Here is a 21,084-nt window from a genome sequence, read left to right as displayed (position 1 = left end):
ATCCTTCTTCTTAAACTTCCAGCCTATCCATGCTGGCTTCGGTGCCACTGCCGACGTCACACGTAATACATAGCTAAGTACAGTTTCTCTTTTTTTCTTCGTCTGTCAAGCATCATCACATCCAAGAACTCGTCTATCCCGGCGTATGCCCGGTAATTCCACAATGCCTGCCAATGCTTCCTTACGAAACAGATCACAAGGTGCGTCTGTAAAAACAGCAACACTCGAGTTCTGTTAAATCGTCTATTTACTGGGCTGTCAGGGAGAAGCAAGTGTTGCATCGCATGTTGAAGGCAAATTAATCCCACCAGCGCCAAACGACCCAGGTCTGTCCACTCTTGGGACTGAAGCAAATACCCAAAAGTTCGTGCATGTTAGCGAGGGGGTTCCCTATTGGGGCAGACAAAGAAGTCGCTGTCTCGCGGAAACTACACAGCAGTACAACTGAGTGCAGTTTAACCCTTTCCAGTTCAGTGTCCCTGCTGAAAGTAATGTCGTTATCGTCTACTCTTGGCCAAAACCCATAGTTTCCTCAACCGCGATGGTAAGCTTTTGCTGAAGCATTTCTAGACTCTTATAAGGAGGCAAGTCGAGTCGATTGAAACTGTTTATGAGTCAGTGATTTGATCTCAGAGTCAAATATCATATTCAACTTACCATGTGTGCGCCTTTGGCAGATTTGTGATTTCTCCCGCCTTCTCAATTGTAAATCGTCGTGGGCCGTCGCTACCTTGGAGATCCTTGAAACCATTGACTGGGATCCGGGAAGTACCTGTAGTAAATTGTAGTAAACGGGACTTCTGCTCGCCATCCCACGAGCGTACTGTTGCCCAGAAGTTCTGCACGACCTCATCGGATTCGGTATATCCTCGATAATCGGTGTGCTTCTTCCAGTCGTCGACATCAATTTCGGCAATACCTCCAATCAAAAGCTCCAGCTCGCGCTCATCAAAGACATTAATAAGATCCTGAGGGATAAGCTCTTGGAATCCTTCCTTGAAAGCCTGGAACTGCTCGGCGATACGTTTCTCGATGCGCCACTTTACCATGAGATCAACATATTCCTTCTTGTTCTCATTGGTGACATCAATATTGCGACCATCAGGGATGAGATCCTCAGTAGTCATCACTCCGAATCTCTCGTCTTCGGTCGAGAAAGTCTGCTCAAGAATCCCGCCTGATATATCGTTATCCAGCATCCACTGCAATGATCGGTGGAAATCGGCATCCACACCCTCCATATCAGCCAAAGCCACCGCTTTGCCAAGCATCATCTTGTACAAAGCGCCAATGAAGAAGGCGTCCAAAAATCGCCTGTGGAAGATAGCCAAGCCGACAACACGGCCGATGAACTTGAAATAGTTGAGATGCTCTGGGTTGATACCGGAATGTGGGTTAATCTGAAGGGTGTAATTATCGTGGGCGGAGTATTCGAATAGGCAATAGAAGGGGTTGAACATTTCGTGGGAGAGAAGGAAAAAGAATTCTCGGGAGAGACCACCGTAGTCCAAACCATCCTCGCCATCGAACTTGATCATAAGTCGTTTCTTCAAATCCGTTGCGGACTGGCGTGTGATCTCGGCAAAGGAGTCCTCGAAGATGTGAGATCGTCGCACCTTGATATGGCACTGTCCACTGAGAATTCGCATGGCCGGCTGTGAGCGGAAGTAGATGAGCTTCCGTCTGAAGTCTCGCTTGTACTGAGGAACATTCTGGTCAAGAGACGATGGGAGTCGAGGATCGTCCCAAGTGGTAGTCTTGGTGTTATGATCAACAAAGTACACCCGAGCAGTGTTTGTCAAGCGCATCTCCCAGCCACTAGGCAGAGGACCAAGTTGTGATACGGGTTGCTGCTGAATCTGGCCGTTGGCATTATTCTGACCGCCATACATGCGGATGTATTGTTGGCGACGTGGATCTACCCAGGTCGTTGTTCTTGTATTGTGATCAACAAAGTATGGTCGACCTTCTGGGGTCCACCGTTGCTCCCAGCCAGGCGGGAGTTCTCCCGTACCAGGGCTCGTCGCTCCAGTATGCATCACTGCGCCACCATTAGTAGCTGGTGATGCTGATGGCTGGGGCTGCTGGGCGTGCAGCGTCGGTGAATTGGAGCCGGTTCGTTCTTCGGGCAGAGTGCGGTTCTGATGTCTCTGGCGCTCAACCTGGGTAGCTGCTTCTCGGTCGTTTCGTTGTTCTTGGGCGCCAGAAGCAGTGGGTCGATTCCAGCTCGTTGTGCGGGTGTTGTGATCGACGTAGTAAGTACGGCCGAGATTGTCTTCTCGGCGCTCCCAGCCAGCGGGTAGTCGCCCCTGGGCATCTTCGAATGGGCTGAGTTGATTGCTTTGTCGAGTTTGTCCGGAAGCATTCGGTCCTGGAGCGCTGGCGCCACCAACAGAGTTGATGCTGGATGGACGATGGGCCAGGTTGACTTGTGAACCACCCGCGCCATTTGGTCCAGACAGTGAAGATCCTGGTCGGTTTTCCGGTGGAGGGGCGGAGAGGTTCGAAGCATTCGACGGGCCGGTGCCGAGAGATGGTCGTGCGGTCGATGCCTGGCCACCGCGGGCTGGTGCACTGAGATTGCAGGACAGGTTAATAATAAGTTTGCCGTGGACGACGAGGTTATCGGTTGATTTTTTGAGGTCTCGTGTAAGCATCTGGTCTGAAGCGCATGTCAGAAAGCTCCTTCACGTTTTCTGTTGTGGGATCAAGTAAACTGACCATCGGCATCTGGGCTGAGCTCAGGGATGACATCTCCAACGCGAATGTTTATGACGCCTAGGAAACCCTGGTCCTTCTTCTTAAACTTCTTTTGGTCGAAAACTTGAACTGCAAGAATGCCATCTTCATTGGTGCGACTGATAAACTCGAGTTGGTTAAATTCTTTGTCTAAAGCGGCGGGGTACATTACAAGTCAAAGCTCTCGTTCCAGTATGGGTTTAGAGTTCTTTTGCTGACAGTCGTCGTTTTGGTTTGCTCCCCGTTGATGGTCGCAACAGCGAAAGGGTCAGGAAAGCCTGATTCAAGTTAGCGGATAGGCCGAGCGAAGTTTCGGATTCTACTACGTACGGAAAACATCCCTCTTGTATAGGCCATCGGCGGCGATAACTTGGATGATGTCAATATATCAAGTCGAACGGTGGGGTAGATTGATTAGCTGTAACTCACTGGTAACCCGAAGGTTGGGCCTGCTACAAGGAGCATTAGCACGGTCACCGTAGTAGCAGTGAAGAGGGAGATGTGTAAAGGGTCAAGCTGAAGGTGAAGCTGGACGCGATGCGATGGGCGAAAGGCTGGGAATGGACTTACTTAGAATCGGTGCGACTGGTCATGGTGTCACCTCTTGCGCTGCGCAGCGAGGGACTAAGTCACAGCGACGACAATGATAATAATCGATATTTCTGAGGTGAAAAGTAGAAATAGGTTCGGAGCCAGACAAATGCAATGAAGCCTTGTCGTGGAAGGCGTTCGCGGAACGTGATCAGTGGAGGTTGAAGGGTTCACTGAAGAAAGTTGACGACGCTTGGTTTGGGGCAATGGGGGGAGGTTGAGGCTGTGCACGGGCGGCCCAAAAGACCCAAGACTGAGAGGCTAAGGCCAAGACACGGACTCCCCGCTTCCAGAGCGAGAACGACAGCGGCCGGAACGGGAAGATCCAGGGTAGGAGTAGTGATCCTGAGGCTGTTGTGAGAAGCAAAGCAAGACAAACCACGTTGCTGTAATTGAGCTGATAATATTATTTGTGAATTAGCGACGGCAAATGGTGAGAGACAGGCTCGTAGATAGAGTTGATCGCCACGAACTGTTTTGTGTGGGTTCAGTCTCAATATACTCTCTGTCTCGTGGTTGGCGTTGATGATGCTAGAAGGATAATCAATCGACCCGACTTTGCCTGAGTAACCTTGGAGCCTTGTAACTCGAGTACGGTTTCATGGGCTGGGGTGCAGTCAGTGGGGGTACTCTTCTGATTGTTAGTCCTGGCAACTTGTTTGTTATGTAGCTGCTACGTGCATGAGTTTTATAACACGGTAGTCGTGCTCCTCTAAGTCCATGCAAGTGTAGAATATATACTACAACCATACTTAAATCCAGCACTTTATTAGACACTTCACCAAGCAACAAAAGGCAGCTCACCAAGTGCCTATATTACCAAGATCAAAGGAACCCTTCCAATGGGACCTACCCAATCAGCCAGGGAGCAAGAAAGCATCCGTCCTCAAAATAGGGTGCCAAAATGGACTTATCCAAAGTCCTCGTAAGCTTCTACTAAGCTTAACACATATCTTTTTGTCTCTTAGGATCAAGTTCCTATTTTTTCTTACATCCTTGGTTAGCCCGTGCTCTTTAATACACCCTGTATTCTGTATCCGGGCCTTTTAGTGGGCTGCAATGGGGAGGCCTACAGATGACTAGACGACCCGATATTACCTTATATTAGTGGCTGGTTGGTAACCAAGAGGTTCTTTTGCCTCCGCTCCTTTGAACGTTTCTTATGAAACCCACGATTAAAGATGAACGTTCCAGAATCGACTTGTGTACTTTGATACAAGGCATCTATCCGATATTGCCTAATTCTAGAGCTCTCGCACGTTCTAGTTACTTGCTAGGCTGAGCAATGATTTCAAAGGTGTTCAAAAGCTCCAGTATTTTGTTGCCACTTTGGCTGAGAAATTGTCAAATAATGCTTATGACATCTACCTACCTTAGGTTGCGGAATCCACGGCTGCGCTTTACGACGTATTTCGCACAACCTCGGCAGTAAACAAAGCGACGGTGCCGCTATGGAATCATAATCTCAGTCACCTGTAATGGTTTGTGAACAGATGTTCTGAGCCTAATTGCGGCGTACGGCTTACCGGCACAGCTTTCGTCAGGCACCTAGTCAACATCGGGCGCTTAAGCAGGGTTGTGATGCCTTGCAGCTAGGTCGTTGCTTGGGCTTAAAGACTGGTCAACATGGGGAATCATGGATATCAAAAGTCTGCATTTATCAGGATACAATTTGAAACATGCTCCATACACACATGTGCCACAGGATCCGATGTGTGCCTTTGTAAATTTCCCTCTTCTACGCCCAAACTTCGCCTTCAGCCGTAATTTCGTACATGACTTGATTATTTACAGTATTTGCACCTCTCTGACTGGGCAACCGCTGAGCCACAGGCAAAACGTCAATGATACCTTGTTGATTGCGTTGACACTACACATCAGGAACAGCATCTGTAATCTGGGGTAGTCGAGAATGACGACTCATGTCCTAGCCATGCTATGATAAACATTTAATTATAGCATATTGCGCGAGGAGTATCACATTTGCAATACGTAGAGTGGTATGGGTGTACAATGTATGGGGTTGCTCAATACCAGCTTCAGTAGCTCAGCAAGAACATCAGGCCTAAGAAGAAGCCTTGGGAAACCGAATTAACTACGTATGAACGAAAACGCCAGTTGCATCAATACAAGATGGTGTGACTACGTGATCAGTAACATTTTTCCGTTGAGAGCGCATAAAGCTCAAGCTGTAGGGTAAACCGTATATAATCTCGTGGATTGCCAGATTGCCCAACGAATTAGCTTAGCTTGCCGATCTTCAGTGAGATGTCAGATCTTCCTTTATTATGCACCCTGACACCAGATTTGTCTCATTGCAATCATAGTCATTTCCGCCAATATCCAAGCCTTGGCACGAACTGATGTGGGGGTATCACACGGGCGGCCTCACACGCATATGAAGCTTCAAGAGGAACGCGTGGCAACATGTCACTACTCTAAGCCTCCTACGGATCTACATATTCGATGCTGCTTAGAATAGGCACCCTAACCTAGTTATACTTAAAATAGCTGATATGATTGCTCAGGCAGATTTCAGGTAAAGTTCGCACTGAGTTGATGATAGGAATAGTTATTGACGGATTACTGTGATTTTGCTAAGACGAAAGATAAGTCAAGACCGGAACTCCTATCCCTTCCCTTGGTGTTCTTGGCTATCTGTGTGTTTTCCTGTTCCCGGATAATTGATAGTATTACACTGTTCCTTCTCTGCTAGTAAAGCACCCTTCTCCTTATTACCACAACCCTAAAATCGAGGAAAGAAATGGACAGAAACTGTTCCATCACAGGCCAACATATCCATGCAAGTAGGGGTTGCTTTCAAGCCCGTGAGATTCCTCAACTTCGATCTCGAAAGGCCTAGGTTGCTCAGATCGTCGACCATGTCCCATGGGCAAAGTGCCTCCCTGCTCCTAGTAGGGGGCGAAACCTCGTCCGCGACCACGGTAGCCACCGCGATAACCACCACCGCGAGGGAAGTTGCCTCGGCCATGAAAGCCTCGGCCACCGCGGAACCCACCGCGACCACGTCCACGGCTCATGCCAGGGACATTGGTACGCTTGGGGGTCACTTTGATGTTGCGGCCCTTGAAGACACTCTCGTTGAGGACAAGAGCCTGGGCGACCAAGCTCGGCTCGGTGAACTCGACATAGGCGTAGCTACAGAGCGATATGTTAGTAATGCTTAAAAAGCTCCCGCGTGCCAACATACCCCTTCGGTTGACCCGTGAACTTATCAAGAAGAATGGTCACTCGGTTGATGGAGCCGCAGCTCTGGAAGTGACTCTGGATATCTTCAGGCGAGGCTGAATAATCGACGTTGCCAACAAAGATACTGCGCGCATCGATGGATTCCTTGTCATCCGCAAGGTCCGCAGATTGCTGCTCCAGAGTTGCCTGCATTTCGCGAAGCTTCTTGGCCTCCTCTTCCATCTCTGCCACGCGGCGCTTCATGGCAGTGATTTCTTCCTAAGGGTGTGGCGTCAGTTTCCTTCTCAAATCCACCTCTTTGCGCGCCTAACACACCTCCTCAGCCCCTGACATCTCAGTTCCTTGCTCATGTTCATTATCGTGCTCGCGGTCATGATCGATCTCGTGCTCGCCCGTAGGCTTCTCGTCTTGCTTGCCAGAATCCGACATGTTGACTAATTTGAAGGAAAGCTAGTAGTGTCTTTCGCGCGTGATACTTCTACGTGAATCAGTGTCAGTAAAAGGCTGGATGGCTGTTGAGAGGAGCGAATGAACAATGCGCAATCGTTCAACACAGCCTTGACATCATTGTATGAAGGGGCAAAATAGTGCAACGTTGAATGCCAGAAAAAGAAGAAAAAATACGTACCTTTGTGGAAACAAACCTTTCGCGATGCAAGTGGGATAAAAGAAGTAACAAAACAGGTATAAGAAAAGAAAAGCGCGAAGAGGTTTAAAAGTTCGCGAACGACAAAAATGCACGATTAATGAGGTCAAGGCCGGGGTACACAGCTACCAATTGTACCTTTCATCTAGCGCCTATCCTGAGTCTCAGGCTGCATGAAAGTTCCCTGCAAGTCAGTCCAAAGCTCTGATGTTCCTTTGGTAAGTCTCGGACCGAAGATAACCCGACAAGTTGGAGCCGTGAGAGCAAATGATAGATACCTTACCTTAGGATTCTACATATGATTATGAAGCAATCTGGCTGTTTCTCTATCATCGACCCTTCGTCCTAGGAAGTCATAGGGCTTTGCCATGTACCATGATAGAATGACCAGTCACATACAACCATGCAAGAAGTTTCGTTGGTTCAGAAGGAATAGCTAGAGAATCATCATCATCAAATTTATCGTGTTATGGAAAATGTGGCAATCGCCAGACACAAAATGAAAACCAGACACCCCCAAATGCAATCGTTACGTCCTCCAAACGCCGCCCATGCTCTTCGCTAGTCAATGCGTCCGTCTGTAAACATGCCTCGTTCCATCCCATCCATCTAGTACCCAGTGCTCCGAGACAAATATGCTTCATGTTGTTGTGTGTAGAGATAAGGAAACGTGATGATCTCGCTGGATAATCAAGCATGTCGACCACGCTTCCCCCCCTTTTCGAAAGGATCCTTTCCGCTTAGACTGCCGAGATCGAATATTTCCTCAAAGTTCAACTTGCGCTTGCTACCAGCCCGCTGTACCAAATGTCCCGGACCTCTCGGGCAAGATCGACTCGGACCACCCGCAAGCCTAGTTTTCGTTGGTCGTGTGGGAGCAGGCACGTCATCGTGAGGTCTTGAGTCAGACAGGTCCAGAGTAGCGATATTCGGGTACGGGTGTGAAGACTGGAAGGTGAAGTTGTCTTGAGACGGGACGACTATCGGCGTAGGCTGTTCGGCAACAGGAGGAATACTTGGTGGTGCGGAGTCGGTTCGCACTTGGTTCGCCGGATGCGGAGGGATAGCCGTTCGAGTGAGTTCTGGTGACGAGGCTGTTTCTGCTTTGTCGACCTCGTCCTCACTCTCAGTGTTCAGAGAGCTGCTTTCACGCCCATCGAGTCTTTCTGTTGCCCATTTCCGGATCTTCCATCCTTCTCCATCACCCAGACCCATGCCCTCTTTATCCAAGAATTGTAGGAGGTCATCGAGGCAATCCTGATATCCATCGGCACGTGCCTTTGACTGTCCTGCAGCTGAGATCTTGTAGAGCTTGGTCACCGACAAGGCGGCTGCCTTGAAGACATCGAGGAGTTGTTCAGGGCTTTCTTGTTGAGCAGGTTGCTTGCCCATGCTACCAGAGACGCCCCTCATAGGCTCCATCGTGATTAAGCGACGAAGGGATGTGGAAAACTGGAAACGAAGAGTCAGATATGTTTGAAAATGTCAAGGGGGAAATCGCCTTACTTGATGGTCAGAGGGGAGTAGTATTGGTATCAGAAGAGGCTCCTAGATCGGAGAGAAAATGCTATGTATTCGCGGTACACCAGAGTCAGATAAGTTGGGTATGTTGCGCCTGAAGAGCTATGATTTCAAAGACAGTTGGGCAAGGTAAAGGTTGGGGTCACGAAGCGTTTGCCCAGGTCATCCACTCCAACGGAGCACGGGCAGAGCCTGATGGACGGCACTAACCGAGGGGTCGGTACCTGTAGATGTGGGGGGGGGATTCCAACCACGTGACTTGATACAACCCTCAGAATTGCGTTTCAACAAACTTACCAGAGTCTCTTTCGATCACGTACTTGTACGAGTCTATAGGATAAGATCACCTTAGGATAATCAATCTGGTTGTTTTCGGATTCACAGTGACTTCCTTACACAAAACCAATAAGACAAAGTGACGTCGTTAAAAACTATCGGAATATCCTTTCTTCCCTTGCAGCATCGTGGGGCCCACCGCCATTTACAAGGGTCTATGCACGCCGCTAGCCCAGATTGGCCCCCTTCGAGGTGACCGTTTAGATTCTACCCGCCAACACCTTCGCAACAGCATTTACACTTTCTTTTCCAAACCTTCAAGCGACGTGGCTGTGTTAAATACATCACATACCCCTCAAAATACACAAAATACGCTACAAGAGCCAACAGACTACTTGCATTGACTTGTGTTTCACATTGCAAGCTATCGAAACGCGTCTTCTGGACGCCAGTCGCGTAAAGAGGTTTATCCTAAACTCGACTCGCAATGGCGCCTCGTTCTCGAGCCAAAGCTGTCGATACTGACGCGTCTATGTCTGACGCGCAGGAGCATCGACAAGAAGAAGAGATGGTGAGTTGCCATGTTCACAAAGTTTTGTTCGTTTGTGGGTGAGAGCTTGTGCTGATGGGTTGTAAAGGAAGTTGACGAGACTCCCGACTACACTGATACCGAGAACCCTAGCACTACTGCTAGCAGCGTCGCCGGAGAGCCTACTGGGGATGGCCGTAGGCGCCGCACAGAAGTCAACCAACTTCGTCGTAGCATTTTTGGAAAGAAGCACGATCGGCTAGGCGAATCCAAGGTATGTCGCACTCCAAGAGAAGGCTATTATACGAAATGATCTAATCGAACCTCTAGGAAGATGACACCATTCGTCGATTTCGATACCTCCTCGGCCTGACCGATCTCTTCCGCCATTTCATCGAGACAAACCCCGACCCCAAGATTCGCGATATCATGACCGAAATCGATCGACAGAATGCCGAATCTGCGCGGGGCAAGAAGGGTGCCGGAAGGCAAGGGGGCGCCACGAGCGAGCGACGTCGTCGTACCGAAGCTGAAGAAGACGCCGAACTCTTGAAAGACGAGAAGCACGGCGGCTCCGCTGAGACGGTCTTCCGAGAATCCCCTCCGTTCGTCCACGGCACCATGCGAGACTACCAGGTTGCCGGTCTCAATTGGCTGATTTCCCTGCACGAGAATGGTATTTCTGGTATCCTTGCCGATGAAATGGGTCTTGGAAAGACTCTGCAAACTATTTCATTTCTTGGCTACTTGCGACACATCCTTGACATTACTGGGCCACACTTGGTCATTGTGCCCAAGTCCACGCTTGATAACTGGAAGCGAGAGTTTGCCAAATGGACACCCGAGGTCGATGTTTTGGTGCTTCAGGGTGCCAAAGATGAACGACAGAACCTTATCAACGATCGGCTTGTTGACGAGAAGTTTGATGTTTGCATTACCAGTTACGAAATGGTGCTTCGAGAGAAAGCGCATTTGAAGAAATTTGCTTGGGAGTACATCATCATCGACGAAGTATGTGGTTTTTGGAATAACTGAGAGCTTCATCAGCTAACGAATATCTAGGCGCATCGTATCAAGAACGAAGAGTCATCACTGTCACAGGTTATCCGATTGTTCTCCTCCAGAAACCGATTACTTATTACCGGCACACCGTTACAAAACAACCTGCACGAACTCTGGGCTCTACTGAATTTCTTGCTTCCCGATGTTTTCGGCGACGCTGAAGCCTTTGATCAGTGGTTCTCTGGTCAAGACCGCGATCAAGACACGGTCGTACAACAACTACACAAAGTCCTCCGCCCCTTCTTACTGCGCCGCGTGAAGAGTGACGTGGAGAAGAGTCTGTTGCCCAAGAAAGAGGTCAATGTTTATCTTGGCATGTCGGAGATGCAGATTAAATGGTATCAGAAGATTCTGGAGAAAGATATTGATGCTGTTAACGGCGCCGGTGGCAAACGAGAGTCAAAGACACGACTACTCAATATCGTGATGCAGCTTCGAAAATGCTGTAACCACCCCTATCTGTTCGAAGGCGCCGAGCCAGGACCACCTTACACAACCGATGAGCATTTGGTTTACAACGCTGGCAAGATGGCAGTCCTTGACAAGCTCCTCAAGCGGCTCCAGAAGCAGGGAAGTCGCGTTCTCATCTTCTCTCAAATGAGCCGATTATTGGATATTCTCGAAGACTATTGTGTCTTCCGAGAGTACAAATATTGTCGAATCGATGGTGGCACAGCACATGAAGATCGAATTGCTGCCATTGACGAATACAACAAACCTGGTTCGGAGAAGTTTGTCTTCCTCCTCACAACACGTGCCGGTGGTCTGGGCATTAACTTGACAACTGCCGACATTGTTATTCTCTATGACAGTGATTGGAATCCTCAAGCTGATCTTCAGGCTATGGATCGAGCCCATCGTATTGGCCAGACTAAGCAGGTTGTTGTATACAGATTTGTCACGGATAACGCCATCGAAGAAAAGGTTTTGGAGAGAGCTGCCCAGAAGCTACGACTAGATCAACTGGTTATCCAGCAAGGCCGTGCCCAACAAGCCGCTAAAGCTGCAGCCAACAAGGACGAGCTTCTTTCCATGATCCAGCACGGTGCTGAGAAGGTCTTTCAGTCTAAGGGACCTACCGGCAATATGGCCTCCAAGGACGGCGAAGTTGGTGATGACGATATCGACGAGATCCTTGCAAAAGGCGAAAACCGAACAAAGGAGCTGAACGCAAAATATGAGAAGCTGGGAATCGATGATCTGCAAAAGTTCACCTCAGAGTCTGCCTACGAATGGAATGGCGAGAACTTTGCCAACACAAAGAAGAACATCAACATGACCTGGATCAACCCGGCCAAGCGAGAGCGAAAGGAACAGTCATACTCGATGGATAAGTACTTCCGACAAACTATGTATCCCAACCCCAAGGCCGATGCTAAGCCAAAGGCACCCCGAGCACCAAAGCAAGTTCCTGTTCATGACTACCAATTTTACCCCCCACGCCTGCGAGATCTCCAAGATAGGGAGACTGCTTACTATCGGAAGGAAATTGGGTATAAGGTTCCTCTACCTGACGGTGACGAAGAAAATCTTGAAGAGCGAGAGGCCGAAAGAGCCCTCGACCAGCAGGAGATTGACAATGCTACACCTTTGACTGAGGAAGAGAGGGAGGAAAAAGAGAAGTTATCGCTACAAGGTTTTGGAGACTGGAACAAACGGGACTTTCAGCAATTTGTCAACGGATCAGGCAAATACGGGCGAACTGACTACGAAGGCATCTCTAACGAGATCGACAGCAAGTCAGCCCCAGAAATCAAGGCTTATGCAAAGGTCTTTTGGCAACGCTATACCGAGATCGCCGACTACCCCAAATACATCAAGACTATCGAAGATGGCGAGGAGCGGACTCGACGTATTGGCCATCACCAAAAGCTCTTGAGAAAGAAGATGCAACAGTATCGAGTCCCTCTGCAGCAGCTCAAGATCAACTATTCTGTGTCGACTACCAACAAGAAGGTTTACACTGAAGAAGAGGACCGATTCCTTTTGGTTCTACTTGATCGATATGGCATTGATTCGGAAGGTCTTTACGAAAAGATGCGAGACGACATCAGAGAGTCGCCTCTGTTCCGATTTGACTGGTTCTTTCTCAGTCGAACACCAATTGAGCTATCTCGTCGATGCACTACTTTGATCACTACTATTGTTAAAGAGTTCGAAGACGTCCCTGCTCGTGGCTCGAACGGAGTGAATGGAAAATCCAAGCGAGAGCCTGACGATGAGAATGACGAAGATAGCATTCTTGGTATGGCACCAGCAAAGAAGAAGGCCAAAAACGGCGTCAAGGTGAGTCAATAACTAATGTTGTGCATCGTCTATGACTAACATATTTTACAGAACAAGGCACTCGATAATGTCAAGTCCGTCAAGTCTAGCAAGAATAGCTCCGCCACTCCATCAAGAGCATCTAGTGTTGCCTCTACCGTATCCGCAGGAGGTTCTGCCAAGGGCAAGAAAGGTAAAAAGAAATGAGGGAATATGGAATTGCCTTTAGTATGCTGGGTGGGCAAAGGGATAGACTTTTTTGGCGTTTGGTTGCTTTGAGGACTTATAAGAGAAGCCAATGTGTACGTATTTGCTTAATCTAGCATGGCTGTTTGTACCAGGGGCCAGAAAATGCATCACACGATGCCTCGGCGGGTGGGAATACAGGCGTGAGAATGGCTGATAGTAGAATGAAGAGAGTTACTTGAGCAGAAGAACCATCTGACTGATTGCCTCCTTGATATCTTCAACTCGACGTGCTGTGAAGTAGCGAACCATGATGTTCGTGATTGCATGATCATAAGGATGACGGATGTAAGTCGTAGAAACGTGATCAATCGTGCATTTCGACCTTTCCTTAAACCCTGGAGAGATGGTAAGAATTACAAGCCCATTTGTCAACCTCTTATCTCCCCTTACACACCCAATTCTCTTTCCATCACGTCCAGCTCCCGTTTATTTTTTGCCCCATTTGAACAAAAACATTTATTTGTTTGTCCCCCAAACGCCGTACTATGCAAGCACACAGGAAAAGAACGCATCTACTGCATTCGGTTGATTCGTTCCCTCTCAACCTCGTAGTTGAAGTCGAAGTAGCCCTTGTCGAAGTGGTGAACTCGCACGTATCCGTCCTCTCCGCCGCTGGCGTAGCTCTTGCCTGTGGGATCGGCAGCGACAGTGTTCAGAGGACCGAAGTGACCTCGCACACGACCAATCTCGTCCTCGAAGATCTTGTGATAGAAACGAGCCTCGAACTTACCCTGACGGGCAGAAGTTCGGGTAACATCCATAGCGGCCTGACCACCACCGAGGATGACGAATTCCTTTTTGGGGGTGATAGTGGCACTATTAAGGGGTGTGTCGGCTGTATAGGTCTTGAGGACTTCGAGATCGCGGGCAGAGATGAGCTTCAAAGATTAGTATTTGTCATATGGGATAGTCTGATCTGACATACCTTGGCAGTCTTGTCCTTGCATGCGGTGATAAAGTAGGTACGGTCGGGAGACCACTGGAGATCGACAATGGGCTGGTTGAGTTCATGGACGGGAACGTTGTCGAGAAGATCACCGGTCTTGGCATCGTATCGGCTCACGCTACCATCCTCATGGCCGGCGATGATGTACTTGCTGAGAGCACTCCAGCCAGCAACGGTGGCCTTGCTCTCGTCGCAAACAATAGTGAGAGCCTTCTCGTCGGTCTGCTCAGCGTTGAGATCGGGGTTGATGTCGATGACGACGATGTTAGAGAGGTAACCCATTCGCTTCTCGGTAACTCCCAGCAACTTGGTGGCATCTTCGTTGAACTCGACTCGCTTGACGGCGGTGGGGAACTCCCAGGTCTTGATGAGGCGACCAGTCTTGACTTCCCAGAGACGGATGGTGTTGTCGGCAGAACCAGAGGCGATCATGGTTGAGGTGGGGTTAACATCGACTGTCCAGATGGCACCGACGTGGCCGTGGTAGGTTCCAAGTCGCTCGCCGTTGTGGGAGAACCAGGCGCAGATTTGCTGATCCTTTGCGACGGAGAAGATGAGGTCGCCATCTTTGTTGAATCTGTAGAGCGAGGTTAGTCGAGGATGCCGGCGAAGTTGTTCCCAAGCTTTATAAAAAGTGAGATATTCTCCCTCCACTTCCTTGTGACTATAACACAGATGTATAGGGACAGAGCACGACTCAGACATACCTGATCTGGGTGAGCGCACGCTCGTGCCCGGCAAGAAGAATGGGCCTCATGTTGTCGATGTCTGGGGGGCACTAGGAGGGGTTGATGGCGGAGGCAGATTCGGAGCGGGTGGTTATATGGCGAGGGCTTTCGCGATGGAATTTTTGGCGGTTGTGCGTTTTGGTGGGGCAAAAATCGAAATCGCTTCCCCCGCCTTAAGCTGAGCTGTGAGGGGCACATGGCTGATGCCTGATTTGTAGGGAGAGAGGTGTTAAAGTTGAGTTTAACCACGTTTGGCACATTGTGATGCCTATTATTTCGAGTTATCATAGATTAATATGAGTCTGAGAAGAGTCACTGAAGGATTCAACAGTCATATTCTGAGTAATTCTTCGTAGAAACATCCAAGTCGATTCATGTTATGACCCTCGTTTAGTCTCAGCTCACTTCTCACCGAATCATCCTGAGGCATCAACAACTTGGGTAAAATTCTAGAACTCTGGCCTTGTCATGCTCAGTGTAAGACCACTCCATTGAAGGCATCACAACACCAGACCTTTTCGATCCCATTGGTCTTGAATGTTCGGTTCGTTGAGAGCCACATTGCTGTCCCTTCTTCAAGGCAGGTGCTTTACATCACGTTCTGCGGTAATGCAAAGTCAGTCACGCGAGATCAACTATATGGACTGATTGCAAGTATTCGAATATGGACGAGTTGCAAAGAGAGGTTCACTTGGCTCAAAATTCTTCGAAAGAATAAGTCATTCGACTAAAAGACTGCGTTGCTGTACAATATTGTGTTATTACCGTCATCATCATCTAACAACCTTGCTGGTTCGCTTCCTCTCTTTTCTTCAACTTTGGCTTAGAACATTTCCTCACGGAAAGGCTTGCATTGCATTGCATAGATCTACACGTATATGCTCTCGCCATTTATCCGTCGGACATCAGGAGATTGTTCGGCATTGGGTCTAATACCATACTCATCTACATACAACTAGGGACATAATCATATTCCAGTTGATCATGTACGGCGCGGTCCTCCGTTGCGCCGGGTGGCTTGAATCGAATAGTTCCCGAGTGAGCCCGAGACAGCAACGGCATTTGCGGTTCCTATCTTCAACGTTATCGATACCGATACCGATATCACGATATGCAACGAGAATAAGCCTTGGACATCAACGGCTGAGCTGCCGATTGTATACGCACCAAGCCGAACCCGCAATAGAATTAGGCGGGTCCCAGCAAAGTCAGATTCTCACCCACCCACAGGCGTATTTACGCACAAAGTCGCACAGGCAAACTCCCCTTCACACGTGTTCGGTCGTTTCTTCCGTGTCGACCGTGCCTTTCGTGAACGCCGCTATTCGGACTGCCCCTCCTCACAACCCGACAGCCCACTTCTTATACAGAGACTGCCTCTCAGTCAACAAACGACGAAATAACTTTGCTTCAACCTCTGTTGTCGAGTCTAAGTCTTTGTCTTTCATTAAACCATTCTCACATCAGAAAAGACTCTTTTCCTCGACTGCAATGGTGGCTGCAAAGCTCGATGGCAATGCTATTGCCAAGTCGATCCGAGAGAAGCTCTGCGCCGAGGTTACTGAGAAACAGAAGCTCAACCCTAGGTTTAAGCCATGCCTCAAGATCATCCAAGGTATGGCCAAGTTGCTCGTAATACTCTACTTGTTCAACGCTGACTCAATTGTCTCACAGTGGGTAATCGTTCAGACTCCTGTTCGTCATAATCTTTCCCCGCCATCATGAGATCATCTCACCACTAACCCGCGATATAGCTACCTATGTTCGCATGAAGCTCAAGGCTGCTGCAGAGGTGAGTCACAATGAAATTTTAGCTGAGTCCGTTTACTGACTCACCACAAAGGCTGGTATCGACAGCCAATTGTTACATTACCCTGAGTCCATCACAGAAGCGGAGCTTCTCGATCATATCCGTCAATTCAACCATGATCCCTCCATTCACGGTATTCTAGTTCAGCTGCCTCTCCCTAAGCACATCTCTGAGTATACTGTCACATCTTTTGTGGCAGATGAGAAGGATGTTGACGGCTTTGGCACCAAGAACATCGGAGAGCTGGCCAAGAGGGGTGGCAAACCACTCTTCGTGCCCTGCACACCCAAGGGTGTCATGATCCTTCTCAAAGAGTCGGGGATTGACCTGAAGGGAAAGAATGCAGTTGTTCTTGGAAGAAGTGACATTGTCGGTAGCCCTGTGAGCTACCTATTGCGAAACGCTGACGCTACTGTCACCGTTGTGCACTCCAAGACGCAAAACATTGAAGAGTACGTCAAGAATGCAGATGTTGTTGTCGCTGCTATTGGCCAGCCTCTGTTCGTCCAGGGCAGCTGGATCAAGCCTGGTGCCGTTGTCATTGACGTTGGAACCAACTTTTTGCCCGATGCCACCAAGAAGTCTGGTCAACGACTTGTCGGTGATGTCGATTACGCCGCCGCAGTCGAAGTTGCGTCCGCCATCACCCCCGTTCCCGGCGGAGTTGGACCCATGACTGTTGCTATGTTGATGCAAAATGTTGTCGATGCTACAACGTGGTATTTCGAGTCTCAGAAGCTTCGAAAGACCATCCCCCTACCCCTGAAACTGGAGGAGCCCGTTCCTTCAGATATCGCTGTGTCACGAGCGCAAACACCCAAGGAAATCACACGCATTGCTGCTGAGGTCGGCATTGCTCCCCACGAGTTGGAGCCTTATGGCGCATACAAGGCCAAGGTTGACCTTGGTCTCCTGCAGCGACTGGAGCACCGTCGAAATGGTCGCTATGTCGTTGTCACCGGCATTACCCCAACACCTCTGGGTGAGGGCAAGTCTACCACAACTATGGGCTTGGCTCAGGCTCTCGGAGCTCACGTTGGACGTTTGACTTTTGCCAACGTTCGACAACCCAGTCAGGGCCCTACCTTTGGTATCAAGGGAGGTGCTGCTGGAGGAGGCTACAGTCAGGTCATCCCTATGGATGAGTTCAACATGCACCTTACTGGTGATATTCATGCCATCACCGCTGCCAATAACTTGTTGGCTGCTGCTATTGAGACTCGGATCTTCCACGAGAATACTCAGAAGGACGGCCCTCTGTACAAGCGGCTAGTCCCCACAAAGAACGGCGAGAGGAAATTCGCCCCCGTCATGTTCCGCCGATTGAAGAAGCTCGGAATTGACAAGACCAACCCTGATGAACTGACTGAAGACGAGATTCACCGATTTGCCAGACTGGACATCGATCCCGAGACGATTACGTGGAGACGAGTTCTGGATGTTAATGACCGTCACCTTCGAGGAGTTACAGTTGGAACCGCCCCCACTGAGAAGGGCCAAACCCGAGAGACTGGTTTTGATATCACTGTTGCTAGCGAGTGTATGGCTATCCTGGCACTTAGCAACAGTCTGGCCGAGATGCGTGAGCGTCTGGGTTCAATGGTGGTGGCAACATCACGAAATGGCGACACTGTCACTGCCGATGATATCGGTGCGGGCGGTGCTCTTACTGCTCTCATGAAGGATGCTATCAAGCCCAACCTTATGCAGACACTCGAGGGTACTCCTGTATTTGTCCATGCTGGTCCTTTTGCTAATATCAGCATCGGTCAGAGCTCTATTCTTGCTGACAAGCTCGCTCTGAAGCTTGCTGGTACTGAGCCTGACGAGGACCATGACGAGAAGGCTGGTTTCGTCGTTACCGAAGCTGGTTTCGACTTTACCATGGGTGGTGAACGATTCTTCAACATTAAGTGCCGTACTTCTGGCCTTGCTCCCGATGTTGTTGTCGTTGTTGCTACTGTCCGAGCCCTCAAGGTTCACGGTGGTGCACCTCCCATCGCTCCCGGCGCTGCGCTCAGCCCCGTTTACAGGGAGGAGAACGTTGACATTCTGCGCGCTGGCTGCGTGAACCTGAAGAAGCAGATTGCCAACGCCAAGTCTTTTGGCATTCCTGTTGTCGTAGCGATCAACAAGTTCTCTACCGACACGGAGGCCGAGATCGCTGTCATTCGTGAGGAGGCCATCTCCGCAGGTGCTGAGGATGCCATCCTCGCTAACCACTGGGCTGAGGGTGGTAAGGGAGCCGTCGACCTGGCTCATGGTGTTATTGCGGCTTCAAAGAAGCCCAAGGACCTGAAGCTGACCTACGACCTGGAGGGTACTGTTCAGGAGCGCCTTGAGGCTATTGGCAAGAAGATGTACGGTGCCGAGAAGGTCGAGTTCAGCGAACTCGCCCAGAAGAAGGTCGACACCTACACCCGCCAAGGATATGGCCATCTACCTATCTGCGTGGCCAAGACACAATACTCTCTGTCCCATGACCCCGACCTGAAGGGTGCTCCTACTGGCTTCACAATCCCCATTCGTGATGTCAGGATGGCCGCCGGAGCAGGATACCTGTAAGCTTATTTACTTTTTTTTGGACGTAACGTAACTAACAAATTACCAGGTATGCCCTTGCTGCTGATATTCAGACAATTCCCGGTCTGCCAACAGCACCTGGCTATCTCAATGTTGATGTCAATGTCGAGACAGGCGAGATCGAGGGTCTCTTTTAAACTAAAAGAATTCTGGTGCACAATGGATTTTGTCGGAAGCGAGGTACACGGGACTGTACACCCTCAACTCAACGTGGGAACGGACGGATGGGAAGGCGAAGCATTAGGGCATGACATTTCAACACATGGTGCGGGACTGGTTTAGCGGATATCATCGATCATGTGCCTGTTGGCAATTAAATCAAGTTTTTGATTTGGACTATTTCCGAAGTGTCTTGTGTTACCATCGTGTAATGAGTCTGAGTTGACTCAACCAGAACAGGACAAGCATGTTTACGAACGTCAATGCGAATGCCATAGCTGAAGAAGGAATCTGCCTTGGCTGGAAATGCAGACTCATCATGCATACTACGTGGTAGGTGTCAACGGAATTTGCCATTGTGCATGTTGCATACAGCCACGAAATTGTATGCTAGGGCCCATCTAATGTCAGGCAAACCGGAATTGGGTGGTTGGCCAGTAACTCTACCACCACAATATCAAGCCTGTTTTTATTAGTGCGAGGGTGAGTGTGACTTGACAGCATCGGCATTTCCCGTTGATATCTCTGGCGCAGGGTCTAGAACTAATCGAACCATGGGCCACCGGCATGACGACGTTCCGTGTGGGGGTTGTTGGACTTGTATCAACTTTATTTGAGCTACGACGCTTGATGAAGTAATGCTGAAATATGATTGTGTGCTGAGGAATGGAATTTCTTCTGCTAAACCCTTGCACTATACGAATGAGTTGAACTGCCGAACTCAACCGTCGTAATCTCATTAAAACATCCATGCTACAAACAAAGCAAACATATCACTCAGCTGAAGATCCTGTTACATGGGGACACAGATTCCCACCTCATCATTGGTCACAAGCAGAGAGCCACGAGAAAAGCCATGTAAGACTCAGCCCAACTAAACTAGCAATGCGAGAACCAATGGCTCGGCGCCACACTAAGACTAAGAAACGGCACCGTTTGACCCCTTACCGCCCATTGAGGTCATCCTTGCTCTGTGCTAGATGCCGAGTGAGATCAATGCCGGAGGATTCAATCACTGGTCATGTTTCTCCGCTCTGATGGCAGTTTATCAGGTCGCAGCCCAGCTTGACGCATTCTTCCGTACAGTGTTTGCTCTTGAACTGCGTACGGGTTCGGAGGGTCTAAATTAAGTCGTGCTGCGAGACATTGAACTATTTTCAACTGGTCCGTAATAGGCAGGCAATGCGATAGGCTTCTCTGGAATGAGTTAAGTATGATCCAAGAGAGTTAGCATTGAGTATAAACTAGATCACGATCCTGTTCTTCGATTCACAGTAAAGTTTTCGTGTTGTTGCAATCCAGTCTCACTTACGAGATGTACACGAAGAACAGCAAGACCAAGCTTCGCGTATCGATAATTTTCGTATATAATGCAATGTAAGCCGTGTCCATAACATCGGATCCACCGAGATGCCTTGCCGGGAGTCTGACAGCGTGTTTGACGTTCTTGTTCAGTATGATACCCTCAAAATAAGAATAAGCATCTGACGCTTGTCAACACTGCCCCCGGCCTGTGCCATCTTTAGCTGCGTGTTCGGTCCATCCAATACATGTTTTCTGTCTGTTAGTTCACGTCAGGTCTCTCCCTCCAAGTTACCAGCAGAGTGGTGCTTCACTTGACCCAAACACTGCCACTCCCACCCTGTCGAGGCTATCAGCCCTAAATGATGCAGACCTCTGACATGGATGCTTGACAAGCTTTTCGGCTACTACTAATATTACCTACCAATGAGAGGGGAAACCTTCTTGGAGGCCCTGAGCGTTGATCCG

At 49.2% G+C, this 21,084-nt stretch overlaps 6 protein-coding genes across 6 annotated transcripts; 2 read left to right on the top strand and 4 right to left on the bottom strand.

The window, feature by feature from the left end:
* Window positions 1-392: 392 nt before the first annotated feature.
* FOBCDRAFT_34396 (uncharacterized protein) lies at window positions 393-3,529 on the bottom strand. The gene is made up of 7 exons (XM_059612144.1): window positions 3,310-3,529; window positions 3,169-3,188; window positions 3,070-3,108; window positions 2,912-3,017; window positions 2,722-2,858; window positions 658-2,662; window positions 393-604 (listed from the first exon to the last, which is right to left on the bottom strand). Exons 1-7 carry the CDS (start codon window positions 3,330-3,332, stop codon window positions 505-507), a joined length of 2,430 nt encoding a protein of 809 aa, XP_059464881.1. The 5' UTR covers window positions 3,333-3,529; the 3' UTR covers window positions 393-504.
* A 2,314-nt stretch (window positions 3,530-5,843) lies between these two features.
* On the bottom strand, window positions 5,844-7,348 carry FOBCDRAFT_223014 (uncharacterized protein). The gene is made up of 4 exons (XM_031183756.3): window positions 7,169-7,348; window positions 6,856-7,018; window positions 6,542-6,798; window positions 5,844-6,489 (listed from the first exon to the last, which is right to left on the bottom strand). The coding sequence occupies exons 2-4, from the start codon at window positions 6,967-6,969 to the stop codon at window positions 6,243-6,245; spliced, it is 618 nt and encodes a 205-aa protein (XP_031039398.1). The 5' UTR covers window positions 6,970-7,018; window positions 7,169-7,348; the 3' UTR covers window positions 5,844-6,242.
* A 264-nt stretch (window positions 7,349-7,612) lies between these two features.
* On the bottom strand, window positions 7,613-8,923 carry FOBCDRAFT_223012 (uncharacterized protein). Its single transcript, XM_031183755.3, has 2 exons — window positions 8,693-8,923; window positions 7,613-8,638 (listed from the first exon to the last, which is right to left on the bottom strand). Exon 2 carries the CDS (start codon window positions 8,606-8,608, stop codon window positions 7,877-7,879), a length of 732 nt encoding a protein of 243 aa, XP_031039397.1. The 5' UTR covers window positions 8,609-8,638; window positions 8,693-8,923; the 3' UTR covers window positions 7,613-7,876.
* A 350-nt stretch (window positions 8,924-9,273) lies between these two features.
* FOBCDRAFT_34363 (SNF2 family N-terminal domain-containing protein) lies at window positions 9,274-13,034 on the top strand. Its single transcript, XM_059612143.1, has 4 exons — window positions 9,274-9,554; window positions 9,622-9,786; window positions 9,843-10,523; window positions 10,575-13,034. Exons 1-4 carry the CDS (start codon window positions 9,471-9,473, stop codon window positions 12,870-12,872), a joined length of 3,228 nt encoding a protein of 1,075 aa, XP_059464880.1. The 5' UTR covers window positions 9,274-9,470; the 3' UTR covers window positions 12,873-13,034.
* Window positions 13,035-13,600: 566 nt separating this feature from the next.
* On the bottom strand, window positions 13,601-14,791 carry FOBCDRAFT_239852 (WD40-repeat-containing domain protein; the record flags this gene model as incomplete). The annotated part of the gene is made up of 3 exons (XM_059610277.1): window positions 13,601-13,966; window positions 14,014-14,698; window positions 14,742-14,791. The coding sequence occupies 3 exons, from the start codon at window positions 14,789-14,791 to the stop codon at window positions 13,601-13,603; spliced, it is 1,101 nt and encodes a 366-aa protein (XP_059464879.1).
* A 1,462-nt stretch (window positions 14,792-16,253) lies between these two features.
* Window positions 16,254-19,292, top strand: FOBCDRAFT_273956 (formate--tetrahydrofolate ligase-domain-containing protein; the record flags this gene model as incomplete). Its single annotated transcript, XM_031183751.2, has 5 exons — window positions 16,254-16,377; window positions 16,437-16,457; window positions 16,517-16,554; window positions 16,606-19,133; window positions 19,184-19,292. 5 exons carry the CDS (start codon window positions 16,254-16,256, stop codon window positions 19,290-19,292), a joined length of 2,820 nt encoding a protein of 939 aa, XP_031039393.2.
* Window positions 19,293-21,084: the final 1,792 nt, after the last annotated feature.

The sequence above is a fragment of the Fusarium oxysporum genome, chromosome V (assembly GCF_013085055.1).
Source record: "Fusarium oxysporum Fo47 chromosome V, complete sequence".
Lineage (NCBI taxonomy): Eukaryota > Fungi > Ascomycota > Sordariomycetes > Hypocreales > Nectriaceae > Fusarium > Fusarium oxysporum.
The sequence above is the reverse complement of the archived record's forward strand: the minus strand, read 5'-3'. Positions and strand labels throughout refer to the sequence as shown.